This window comes from Erythrolamprus reginae, chromosome 2, assembly GCF_031021105.1.
Source record: "Erythrolamprus reginae isolate rEryReg1 chromosome 2, rEryReg1.hap1, whole genome shotgun sequence".
Taxonomy (NCBI): domain Eukaryota; kingdom Metazoa; phylum Chordata; class Lepidosauria; order Squamata; family Dipsadidae; genus Erythrolamprus; species Erythrolamprus reginae.
The window spans coordinates 207,073,151-207,087,086 of NC_091951.1; the positions used below are offsets into that span (position 1 = coordinate 207,073,151).

Sequence of the window (13,936 nt, forward strand, 5' to 3'; positions counted from 1 at the left end):
TCTTTCTCATTTTGCAAGTGATCCTTTGCTGGGCGTTCTTCAATAGTTGGGTGGGAATGGGCCAGTCCCATGTGTTTGTCAGTCTAACCTCTTCTCCTCTTCCTCCTTCAGGTGGGATTCATTGACTATATCGTGCACCCATTGTGGGAGACCTGGGCTGACCTTGTCCACCCTGACGCACAAGACATTTTGGACACTCTTGAGGACAACAGAGACTGGTATCACAGCATGATCCCCCAAAGTCCTTCCCCACCTCCAGACGATGCTGAGAAGGATGAGGAGGCCTGTCTAGAGAAATTCCAGTTTGAATTGACCCTGGAGGAGGAAGGGGAGGACTCAGATCCATCCGAGAAGGACCACAGCAGTCCTGGAGACGAGGACAACAGCTACTACACAGCCACAGAAGAACAACACGAGTCCCAGGACGGGCAGGACAGACGAACGGACAGTACGGCAGTTGGCACATCATGACTGTGGGAAGGGACAACTGAAGAAAGCAAGCTCACCTACAGACACACATGCGGAAGTTTTCAGGAGGGAGGGAGGGGGATAAAAAAATGGAAAAAAACTCATTTTTTATTTTTATTGTATTTTTTATAAAATGAAAACTAAGAAAAAAAGGGGAGGGGATGGGGAATACACACAACAACTGTAGAACCAGGTTGGCCCCAGCAGAGGGCAGTAGCCTGCTGCTGTAGTGACTGGCCCAAGCACTCCAGAAATAATTTTTCATTTTTCTTTCTTTTCTCCCCCTTCCCTTCATTATTTCTGACTGGTTGTTTTTAATCACTTCGTTTTGCTAACCTTTTTTAGATTTCTGCAACCAGAAAAGGGAAGAGGGCACTGATGACGTGAGGCATGTATGTAGCAGCAGAGAGGCAAAGCCAATAGAATTATTTAAAAAAATAGGGATTTTGCCTATTTGTAGTAAAAATAGATGCAAGTGGAAGGAGCTTGACAACAAAAACTGGTGACCATTTGACATAGATACACAGAGAGAGAAGTTCCTGTGGGTCAGTGTTTTTCAACTGCAGCAACTTTTTAAGATGTTTGGATTTCAATGTCTAAAATTCCCTACCCAGGCATCCTAGCTGGGGGGGCATTTTGGGAATTAAAATCCACAAAAACATGCTGAGGTTGAGAAACCCTGCTGTAATTCCTTTGTTCCAGATATGTCCCTCCCCATTTTAGCTCATGTATTTGTGCCTTTATTTCATTGGAGCGAAACCTCTGAAGCTCTTCAAAGGCTGTCAGAATCTAAACTCTTCTTCTCCAATGTTCCTTTAGAATAGCTGGAGGTTATGAGTCCAGCGCCACCTGGCGGCCCCCAGATATTTTTTTCAGTGCCCTTCGGAGCCCGGCTCTCCCAGGTGGACGTTCAAAACATTGGAGAAGAAGGGTGAGAGGAAAAGTATTGTTTTTATTTTTGTAAGTTATTTTTTAAGCTAGTGGTTATTTATTTTTGTGAATTTACATAGATCTGATTTTTATTATGGACTGATGAGAAAGTTTGCCTTTGAGGATTTGTTGCTGTAGCTGTGTTCATGTTTTTTCCCCCTCCCTTCTTGGAGTTCTTTCCGTTTTCTATTTAATGTATAGTTTGCAGGTGTGGATTTTTAATTTTTCTTTGCCTACAATGCCATAGATTTCTCCCAGAGCAAATGGGAGAAGATACTATTTTACAGAAAATGAAACTTAAAAAGGGAACAAGAATCAAAAACATTCTTCTATCCAAGTTTCCAAATAGCCGAGTCTTCCTCCATTCCTCATTTTGCACAAAAATAAAAAGGCAATACGGCCGCGAGCAAATATTTAGGCTGGCCAACTTGCTTAGACAGCTCTCAGCTGGGGATCTCAGGTGTGAGTATTCCCTCCTCCAGGTTGGGGAGGGAATCAGCAGATATGAGGACAGGAGAGAGGGGTGGTGTACGCTGAGTGGTGTTTGTTTTATCAATGATTTGCATTTTTATCTTCTTTATCTGTGTCTGGATGCTGCTTCATGAATCTCTGAAATGCAGTGCTCACAGATTTCTCAGCTACAAAAAGCAAGTGTATTGAAAGGATCTTCCCATTTCCCCCAAAGAATAGAAAATGATTTTTTTAAATGTAATGTGGTATAATCAACAAGGCTGGAACACAAACCTTGATGTATAGAGTTGAAACTGGAAGAGGAGAGATGGGTTTGGTTTTAATCTGTCATAAATTTCAGGGGAGAGAAAAAGCCTCTAACATCCTTGGTTCCAGAGATGGAGATTTGTCTCAGACCCCTTCAACTACAATAGTAATAAAAGAGCCCATCTCTTTTATTGGTTTAGAAAACCACATTACGTAGCTGTGAAATTGGGGAATAAACTGCTTGGATCAGATTTGAGATCCCATTCTAGGAGGTCAGGATAACCAAATGAAAGTCACCTACTTTAAATCAGATTTGGAGATAATTTTGCCGTCAATGGTCAGCCAAAGGGAATCTGACAGGTTTCCATATTCCTGTAGAGGCTGTAAAAGTAATCCAAGTCTTGCTACCCACTTAACCATGTTAGATCCTTCTTTCCTCCATCCTGGAAGTGTGTGTAGTGGCAGTTCTTCCCAGAAAAACAGAGCCTGTACTAGCATGGCAGAAAATTAAAACTAGGGCCCTCCATGAACCTGCTCTCGATTATCATTTCCCAGGAGAAATCTGTTTGGCTGCTTATTTTCTTTGCCTTAACTAGCAAAACAGTTTGGTTTGCTAAATGCAGCATCCTTGCATCTTGGCATTGAAGGGAGAGCATTTTCCCCATTCCCAAAATTCCTACATCACATCAAAAGAATATTTGCTACCAGGCCACTAGTCCTTCAGTGGACAAGGAACTGCTGCCGGATCCAGTCTTTAAAATTGCAGGGCCACAATCCTGTCGGCATTGTTTCTCTGCCTCTGTGGACTAGTCTTGGGCTGGTTGATATGTGGGCATATTCCCTACCCCTTGCTAAGCAGCCATGCCTCCTGCTGTTTACTAGCAGGAAGACAGCTGTATTTTTGGATTTGTTGAGTCTCTTGATGGCAGAGCCATTGAGTGTTGTAGCCTAGTTCAGCTTCTCTTCCAGACTCCTGGGGGAGAAGATATAATGCCCCCGCCCCTTTGTCCCTCTTATATGGCTACCCAGCGTCAGTGCACTACTCCCATAATCCCTCCCCAAATACCTTGCAAGAGGTGAGGGTGAAGCAATAACAACTAAGCCCTTTTCCTGCCCCCATGGCTACAATTGAGCTGTTGAACCAAAGCCAAATCTCCTCTTTTGCAAAGGTCTCATTCCACACACATGGACACCATCCACTTTACATTGGCTGCTCCTTAGCCAGCTCTCTTAGCAGGCAAGCTTAGCAAAGTAGCATTTCTGGCCTAGGCCAGCCCAAGCTTGCAAGGGGAAGTTGTGGGATATAGGCTGGGGCTGCTGCTTGGGCGGACCAGAGCATTCCCAAGGGCTGGCCTGAGACCATGACAGCTTTGGTTAACCACATACCTTTGGAGGTGGCCAGCTGTACCGAGAGCCTTGGCGAGGCCGCTGTCCTTTGGTGGCCTGCCCGCTAGGAGCTGCCATTCCTGCATTGCACAGTCTTTGCAAGGCGGTCAGTGTAGGGCATCTCCTTTCCACCCCAAGGGAGAAAACATGGCCATTTCTGAACAAAGTACTGTAGCTATTTTCTTTGTATTTTTACTTTTCTTTCTTGAAGCCTCAATTGTAAGGGATAAATAAGAAAGAGAATCTCTTTCTAAATTTCTGTATAGCTTTTATTTTTGTATGCAGTTCTGTTCCACAAGTTTGTTGGGTCAGGTTTGGACTGTACATAATTGTGAATAAGCAGATTGTAAATTATTCTAAAAAGTAAAAAAAAATGAATCTTGCAAACAAGGTCCCCTTTCCCCTCCTGGCCCTTCCTCTCCCTCCCTCCACTCCTGCCAGGGGTCATGCTGTGCTCGAGAGCGCCCAGGGAGAAGAATGAGAGCTCTGGGAGACTCTCCAGCTGCACTCTCTCAAGGGCTCTAGGGCACAGACCCCAGTGCACCCCCTCCTCCTCCCACCAGCACCACTCCTCTCTCCTGTCTGTGTATTTATGGTGTAATATAGACACACTGGACATTGTAGACTTGTCATTTTTCCTTGCAGTGTCGTTAATCAGCTGTTGCAATGTTCTCTCTCAGATGTTACCAAACCGTTCAACAGCCAAGCTCACAAATAAATCAGGAGGAAGGGATTCTCTGTGCCTCCAAAGATGACCTGGCTTCTCTGCAAGGCTGGGTGAATTGGGGAGGGGAGGGGAGAGGAGGGGAGAGGTGGGAAAGGAAGACGCAGCTGCAACCTTCACCAAACTGGCAACTTCTCCCGGTGTCTGACTACAGTTCCCATCATTTTGACTCAGGGTGATAACCCCATGGAGGACAAAGGTCTGTAATTGGGTGCATAGGGAGAACACTAGGTTGAGCAAAAAACTATGGCAGTCATTTTCAGCTGGCCAAATCATTAATAGAACCACAAAGAGAAATAGAAACTCATGAATGGAATCTAAAACTAATGAAAGAATTTATTCCAAAGGATTAGGCTAGATAAAAGGAGAAGATATGCCTTCATATACTCAGACTCTGGGTGAGGATCCAACTGAGACCCTGCAGGTGAGAATAAAATAAGGCAAAACAATAGTTATTACTGGGGAGTATGAGTCTAGGCACATCTGGATTATGTCTTTCCGGGCTGAATTGTGGAAACTTTGGGGAGGACAATTTTATGGGAGACTTTTAAGGGTTCCCAAATTCCTCAGTGTTGTTTCATTTTCCAGAAGCCTGAAGAAGGCAAAGGGGATTGAGATCTGATTCTGAGCCCTGATAAGATGAGAGAAAAGGGGTGGGAAGTTGTGGGAAATTGTGGATGCACAGGGAGTTTTCTATTCAATTAAAAGTGAAATAGGACACATGTAGGAAAAGAAGGATAGTTGAAAATTTAGAAATCCTCTTAAACTTTTTGCTGCTTTGAAATAATCAGTAAATTAAATCTATGGTTAATAATACAGTATTAGTACCAGTACATACTAAGTTGGGGGAAATTACATGGATATACCTGAGCACTCCTCCACAGCAAAACCTGGCCAAACAGAGCCAAAACCTTTTATGCAGCAATGTCTATGGAGATTCTCAAGTGATCCAGGTCATGGTTGTCCCAAAGGTGTTTTTTCAGGCTTTTTCAAATAAAGTCCAGTTGCCTCCTTAAAAAGCATCTTTGGGAGATTTATGCAGCAACTGGCGCCAGGTAGGGCAAATTTGGGTGGCCACTACATTGCAAGATAAATGAACCTTCTGCTATCAGCTGCTGGCTATTAGTTCAGCAGGTCAAGCATTTTTTGAGGGGTGGGACTAATGGATAGAACACTTGGGCTGTGCAAGTACTGTCTTGCAGGGTCAGTACAATTATTGCTGATTTGGTTTTCCTGAGGTTGGTGTCATTTGCATCTCAATGATTGGTGGTCACTGTTCTCTTCCGGATGCACTTTTAAGGCTATGCTTTCACAGGGCAGCAAAACATGTCATGGGAATCTCTCCTGGTTTGGGCATAGGAGGAAAGAATGATGAGATACTAACAAAAAGATGCTGGGTCCACTGATAAGAAAAAATACAATATTTAGTGATGGGGAGAGGACAAAACTGCTCTCAATTCCTACTTTGCTTCAGTCCTTTCCCTAAAGGATTCAAGGAAAACAATGGGCAGTTTAAAATAATCTGACTATCATGAAGTCAGAGCCAAAACAAATACATTCCAGATCCTCAGTTTACAGATGTCATCTTGAGATTCGCTCTATCATACCTGTGGAATCATGGCGAACCGGTGAGTAATAGAGAAATGGTGTAGTTCCAGAGGATGAGTAAAGACAAATGATATACTTATCATCCAAGAAAAGAGCTAATGGAGAAAGGATTTAAGTTAACACTATGCAAATTAAACTTAAAACTAAATTAAATGGTTGTTTTATGAGCATTTAAAAAATAAAATGCTCATAAAGATAACTGGGTTTATCAAAAGCAAATGTTAAACCAACCTATATATTTTTCTGATAAAGAGTGACATATTTTGTTGACTAGAAGGATATAGGTTCCTTGATTTTAGCAAAACATTCACCTCCCATAACATTAGCAGGGAAGGTGACAAATATAGGCTGGCTTATGCTGGGAATGTTTATAAATTATTTGGATAAAGGGTTAAATATATGATCTGCAGACGGCCAAAAGTTAAAAGGGACTGCAAACATCTTAAAGGGAACTATCGAGATTTAGGAGGATCTTGAAAAGATGGAACAGGCAGAAAGCAGTAAAATGAATTTTAGCTGGGACAAATGCAAAGTCCTTGATTTGAATAGAAAAAAACCCATTAAAGCCTATATTCACTTGCAGTACATTCCTGAATATTCTTTACTTTATGTCCTATTGCCATTTTTCTTTAGGGGTTTCAAATGCAAGACCATAATACATTTAGCATGCTAATTAATACAAAGTACCTTCATTCAGGACCTTTTCATTGCTGTCAGTTTCTCAAAATTTCTAGTACTCATGCTGCATTATGTGTAAGAGCCATGGTGGCGCAGTGGTTAGAATGCCATACTGCAAACTATCACTGCTGGCTGCCTGCAATTCGAGTCTCAACCAACTCAAGATTGACTCAGCCTTCCATCCTTCTGGGGTCAGTAAAATGAGGACACAGATGGCTGGGGGCAATATGCTGATTAAACTACTTAGAAGGGGCTGTAAAGCACTATGAAGGGTGCTATAAGTCTAAGTGCTAAGTGAGTCAGTTTTCACCCAATGATCCACTTTCTTGAACCATTAACTTCCCAATAAGACAGCTGACAGTAAAAAAAAAAAAGTGTAAACTCTGCTTGTCTAAACTGGAGATTGTACAAATGACTGACTGACCTATTTTGTAAAAAGCAGTTAGACTGTGAGTGGGGGACACACTTTCAACTCCTAGATTTCCCTGTTGGTAGTATGATCTCCAGAAAGCAACAAACAAAGTTTCCAATTGTCACCAGTTTGCAATCTCCAGAATGAATCCTTGGTGAAAATGGAAACCCTGCAGTCACTCTGAAAAAGCCATACAGCATCTTAAGTAGAAATGTTCTTAAGTAGAAGCAATTTTTCCCATAGGAACCAATGTAAAAGCAAATAATGCATGCAAACCCATTAGGAAAGAAATAAAAGCTCAGAATTTGGGTGGAAGGAGGAGGAGGAAGAAGAGGAGGAGAGTTGCTACCGAAGGAAGAAAGTGAAGTGAGGGGAATCAAAAAAATCTAAAACGTTAAGGCTTAAAAAAAAAAAGAGGGACTCTGAGGAAGCGAGGAGCACGCGGCTCCAATACGCCCGGCGCGAGGCTGCCTCCCCTACACTGGCTGCTGCTGCTACCTGCTGCCTCTTCCTTCGCATGCCCTCTCCACTCACTCACTTTGTAGCTGACACCTTTCCTTCACTGTGGTGACTCCTCGGCTGCCCAGAATGAAGGGAGCGTTTCTTTTCTCTGGGCGCTGGCAGAGGTTTATTCCCTGTCCAACTGCCCAGAGAAAGGAAAATGCTTTGTTCGCTCTGGACTGCCAAAGCCTCCTTAAGCGCCACCAAAAGGCTCCTCTGGCAGCCCAGATGGCTGGGATTAAATGGGGAATGACAGGAAACTGGCTGGGCCTTCGTGCCGCTCTCAAATTTCCTGGGAGATTTTTCCCAGCTCGGGTTCTTAAGTAGAAACGGTTCTTAAGTAGAGGCAAAAAAATCTTGAACACCCGGTTCTTATCTAGAAAAGTTCTTAAGTACAGGCGTTCTTAAGTAGAGGTACTACTGTACATCGAAATCCAATTACCGGTAAGTAAAAAATCTAAAAATCTGAAAACCAATTAAAATGCACTCATATCCATTCAGTGAACAAATTCATTCATCTGCTAGGGGGCAGTGTCTAATGCAGTGATTTTCAACCTTTTTTGAGCCACGGCACATTTTTTACATTTACAAAATCCTGGGGCACACCACCAACCAAAATGACACAAAATGACACTCTAACACAGTACATATTATACATATAGTTAATAATATAGTTTCTAAATGTATTTATACTCACTTAGTGTGAAACTGGGCCTGTTTCGATGAACACAAAAGGGATAGCCTGGCAGGAATGGTAGAAAGACATAACCAGCTGAGACTGAGGCTTCATCTAATGGTGGCAAAATTTACCTCCAGTCCTCACTAGGATTAGAAATCATGACCATGGGGAGGAGTAGCAGCTTCAACTACTCACCACGGCCACAGAATGACAAGTGTGTGGCAGCCCAAGCAGGGACCTTCCTGGGTGTGGATGAGAGGCGGCCTGATATTGGTTCATCGTTACTGATTGGGATGAATCCTATAAGGTGATTGGTCAGTGAGCCTGTGCCTCCACTCTTCCTGTCGCTGATAGCTGGAGGGATTGCGAGGGGAATGTTTATGTTCGGATGGAGGCGACTGATAGCGGGCTGGATAAATGTCCTTCGCGGGCCATAATTTAATTTCCCCATGGCACACCTGACCATGTCTCACGGCACACTAGTGTGCCATGGCACACTGGTTGAAAAACACTGGTCTAATGACCCCAAGCCTAGCGGCATAGATGAGTCTTCAGACTCTTAAGAAAGGCGAGGAGGGTGGGGCCAGTACGAATCTCCGGGGGGGGGGAGAGAGCTGATTCCAGAGGGCCAGGCCCCCCAGAGAAGGCTCATTCCCTAGGTCCCGCCAAGCAACATTGTAGATGGGAGCTGGAGAAGGCCGACTCTGTGGGACCTAACCTCACAGATAATTGCTCCATTTTTGTAGAAGACCAAATAAGACTGAGATCTCCAAATCTGGGATGATTTCTCTATGAGCTCCTTGATGAAGGAGATGACCTACAGTATTAAGAAGTTTGATACATAAATACTGCTCCTCCTGTGCTACTCCATCCAGAGACAGCACTAGGGCAGTCACAACAACCCCTCAAAGATCAAATGGCAATTCCATCTTGCTTCAAGTCAAGATGCCGAAGGTAAGCTTGGTGTAGCCAAAGACTTAGTTTTCAAGAAATTACTTCAGATAAAAAAGTTGATGGAAAGAATCTGGGAATAGAGGCTCTAGCATAAGATGGAAACTTCATCTTGAGACAACCTAAATTGCACTGGGAGGAAAAGGCGTCAGTATCCATAGCACCATTCTTGGGTGGATGAATAGTGGTTTCTCAGTGTCATCCCAGATTTGGAGATCTCAGAATGCTCTATTTGGTCATCTGTAAAACTGGAGCAGCTCCTTTAACAGCAGTGCCTCCGGCCATGTGCCACAGAGTTAATGCAATAGAACAGGAGTGTCAAACTCAAGGCCTGCAAGCCGGATCCAGCCCACAGAATGTTTTGATCTGGCCTGTAGGACCACCCTGGAAACAGCGAAGGTCCGGTTCACGGTGCCTCTGCCAGTGAAAATGGAGCCCAGGGGGCCACGTGCAGCCCTCATGGAGCTCCGTTTTTGGATGCAACAGCCTCCTACAGCCCTCTGCCAGTGAAAATGAGGCCCTCCCGAGCTTTGTTTTCACTGGCAGAGGGCTGCAGGAGGCCATCCCACCTGAAAATAGAGCTTGGGAGGCCATTTTTGCTGGCAGAGTGCTCAGACATCAGGCAATACAAGTTACGTCAAGCTACACCCCCCGCCCCCAGATCAAACCCAACCCTGATGCAGCTCTCAATGAAATTGAGTTTGACACCCCTGCAATGGAAGAATCCTTCATCATCTCAATTCCTCCTTTCTACAAGCAAGACCACTAGAATTGTATTTAAATGCTTTGCCTCTATTGTCATCTCCTGGACACATTGTGCAACCACAAGTCCTAGGAAGGTGAGTAAAGCCCAGTCAACCAGCTGCCTTACTTGCTGCCCCCAACTGAGCTATCCTTGCAGCTGCAAGCTTTCAAACACTTCAGCAGAGGTGTTTTCCTGCTTGCTGAGGCTAAAATCAACTACAGAAATAGAATTCTGATTATTGTGGTATAGCAGCTTTCCTTAAAGTAGTGCCTCTCTCCCAGCTAACCTTGGATTGGGATTATGGTGAAACTGATTGGGAAATTCTCAGAGTTATAGGCCCAAAGATCTCAAGGGCATCAAGTTGGGCAAATCTCTGGTACTTCTGAAAACAATTTGAGCCCTTTATAGATGAAGGAAGTAGGTGGAGTTTGCTAATAAACTTTGGCAGTGGAAACAGCAATTGGTGCTGGTGCTAATAATAATAATAATAATAATAATAATAATAATAATAATAATAATAATCATTATTATTATTATTATTTATTAGATTTGTATGCCGCCCCTCTCCGGGGACTCGGAGCAGCTCACAACAATATACCATGTACAAATCTAATGTTAAAAAACAATTTAAAACCCGTATTATAAAAAGAAAAACAATCACACAACCTAACAGACCATACATAAAACCATAATAGCTAGGGGTATATCAGCCTGGTGAGATAGGTGGGTCTTAAGGAGCTTTAGAAAGGCAAGGAGAGTGGGGGCAGTCCTAATCCCTGGGGGGAGTTGATTCCAAAGGGCCAGGGCCACCACAGAGAAGGCTCTTCCCCTGGGTCCCGACAGACGGCGTTGTTTAGTTGACGGGACCTGGAGAAGGCCAATTCTGTGGGACCTAATCATTCGCTGGGATTCGTGCGGCAGAAGATGGTCCCGAAGATATTCTGGTCTGATGCCATGTAGGGCTTTATAGGTCATAACCAACACTTTGAATTGTGACCGGAAACTGATTGGCAGCCAGTGCAAGCCACTGTTCACCTGTATGGCAAGGACTGCAGTGTTCCACCAGTCACAGCAGGTAAATCAACAAAACCACATGCATGAGTCATGCTTACAGGCCATTTGATAATTAATAAAAGAACAGGAGATGGAAAACAGAAAAGGGATATTTTGTATTGTATATTTTAAATGTGAGCCGCCCCGAGTCCTCGGAGGAGCGGCATAGAAATCCAATTAATTAATTAATAATAAATAAATAATATGGACTCCCAGCCAAATAAACTATTAATTACACAGGTCTACAAAAATATTTTTTGTAATCATCGCAGTTCACCTTGTACTTTTCTGAATCATTTTTTTTGTTCTGATTTCAAAAATGTAGATAGTTTTTCTGTAGTAGGTAGTTTCCACGGAGATGGAGCAGCAGCATCATAATTATAAAGTATAGGAAAAATACTGGCAACATTAAGAAAACAGTAATCTAAATATCAGAAAAAAATGCTTGATCTTATAAAAGTTTTTAAACCAAAATAATTTCACGTGCAAAATAGAAACCAAAATATGAGCAAAAATTAAAAGTGCTTTATATTAGACTGTCGATACGGTTTTTCAGGGTTGTCCCTATATAACATCCAACAGTAATCTGCCATCATTGAGTCAATCCAAAAATCCACCTGAAATCATGAAGAAGATTTTTCTGTTTCAACCCAAATGCAAGAAGTTCTGTTTTATCTTTTGACAATAACAGGTCTCTGATGAGATCATTTAATTCATGTTGCTTGGCTGCTCCATAAGGTACATACTCATCCTGACTTGAGGTCTCCATGCCTTCGCTAGTAGCTTCAGCTCCATATTCTACTTCAATTTCATTCCAGACAACGGTGGTACAGGAACTGGCAAGGTATCATCATGTGGAACTGGCCTAATCGCACATTCAAGTGCAGGGATAATTAATCTTATGTTTGTTCTTTGTAAAAAAGCCCTTCAGTTTTACAGAACAAAAGTAACAGTCATCAGTATGATTTTTGGGTTCTCTCCAAATCATGGGAACAGCATTTTCCTCATATTCAACCAATCACGAAGACCATTTGAACAACTTGAGCATATCACATGAGGGGCTCAGCTTTTGTCTTGATCACCAAGTGGACAGTTAAAGTATATCTGGTATATCATTTTAATATCATGAGTAATTAAACATACTTGGCCTTTGGGTGTAAAAGAACCACACACATAGCAGAATCTGTCTGGATGATTGACACACTGTTGGGGCATTTTTCTCCTTTGAATCAGAGTAAGTTCAGTTCAATGGTGATGACAAAAAAAAAAAAAAGTGATGAGCCAGTATGTAGATATTTCCCTAGAGATGAAAGAGGCAGCTTGTATTTAGAACTGATTTTACTGGAGGTAATCGGGTGTGAGGTATATGGTCAGCCTATTCCTTACAGATGAACACTTGCAGACAGGCAGTTTCTCAGTGTGACATTGGCTGCTTTCAGGTTTTCTCTCTGTGGAGACCCTCACTCAGTTACACCTCAGTGTAAGAGGCCTGTAGAGGCCTGTCTCCTGTCACAGTCTCACATACAAGTCCTTGCTGCCATCATCATCCTTTTCTGACTGACTCAAATCTTACCACCTCATAACAGCTCCTCCCCATAACATAAGATTTTCCAAGAAGCAGACCATAAAACTCACTAAAAACTTTACTGATGTTGTCCCTGTAAGCAAATTCACAATTAAGTATGACAGGCAAAGAAATGGAAATTACATAGAAAAATGACATTGATAATGTAGAAATAACGTAATAACAAAAATGCTTCTATATTGGAAATTTTATGTGATAGAGCAAAACTAAGCATATTTTCGGAATCAGCACATCAAACTCCATAAAACAGACATATTATCTTTGCTGATGATTTTTTAGTGTTGACCAGTGCTAGGAGAACAGTCACATTTATGAACTAGGATAGTAAATTCAAAATGGAAGCACAAAGGACTGCAGAAGAATGGGACTATAAAATTTTAATTAAGCAAATTATATTCAACAGCCAATGGATGGCATATGGCTGTCAGAGGCTTTGGAGATTCATGCCTACATTAAAAAACACAAGATTTCCCACTAGAAATGCTTTTGCAATGTCCTCATGGCCACTTGAGTCCCACCAAAGGATATGGAAAGTTTCATCTATTTCTTCGATTCATTCACTCTGTTGATGGGAGGCCGCTTCGAGTCCTTGGAGAGGGGCAGCATACAAATCTAATAAATTATTATTATTATTACAGTAGTCTTTTTTCAATATCCCAAATGACTACATACACAAAATCTGCTGTTTGGAAACATACAATTCCAATTATAACCACTTTTCTTTAAACCAGGGTTTCTCAATCTTGGCATTTTATTATTTTTTATTTACATTTTTTTTAACCACTCATTTTCAAAGAGGGCATATATTAAGCTCAAACACACACACACACACACACATACCTTTTACCCTTTTCTTCTTCCAGAGAAACCCAGACTGAACCCCGCTCTCAGCAATGGAAGCTCGCCAGCTAATTTAGGCCAATCGGGGGGGGGGGGGAGTGGAGCGTCAAGGCCTTTTGGAGGAAAATTGGGAATACTGTACTGTAGTTAAAATCCCGCCATCTCCAAAAAGAAACTGCAATTTAAATGAACCGCCACAATCTGGTCAGGTTGCCGTCGTCAACTCCAAATGCTGATGGGAAACCCGGGAGCCGTCCGGGTGGGATTTTATTTATCCCCCACATACACAAACACACACACACACACACGAAGCGCTGCAGGTTCCCTTCCTCAAATTAAAAACATTTTATAGTCCCTTATATATCGTCTCGTTCCCACGGCGCCATTGCAAACTACTCGCAATCCGACATTTTGCAAACGCGTTTGAAAAGCCTCCGCCGCTGCCGCCCGCTTTCCTTTTTCGGCTGAGGAAAGCAAGACACAACCCGGTCGAGGCTCCCAGCGACGGCTTCCGCGCCTTTCCAACGGGCCGTCCCTCCCTTCCCCTGCGCGGAACCTCCATTCCCTTCCTCGGGTTGGCCTCGCCTTTGGATCCGCCTCCGCCCGCCCGGCCCCTCCGCCTTCCTTTAGCGATCCGCCTCCCCTGAGAGAGCCGAGTC

The 13,936-nt window shown here is 43.0% G+C and overlaps 1 protein-coding gene across 6 annotated transcripts in view; it reads left to right on the plus strand.

Annotated features, from left to right (window-relative positions):
- The window catches only part of PDE4A (phosphodiesterase 4A), a 358,167-nt gene extending 354,043 nt beyond the window's left edge, over positions 1–4,124 (plus strand). For all 6 annotated transcript variants that reach the window (XM_070741477.1, XM_070741478.1, XM_070741480.1 and 3 more), the window contains one exon: positions 112–4,124. In XM_070741477.1, coding sequence (XP_070597578.1) covers positions 112–471 — 360 coding nt within the window. In that variant the 3' untranslated portion in view covers positions 472–4,124. The remainder of the gene's footprint in view (positions 1–111) is intronic.
- Positions 4,125–13,936: the final 9,812 nt, after the last annotated feature.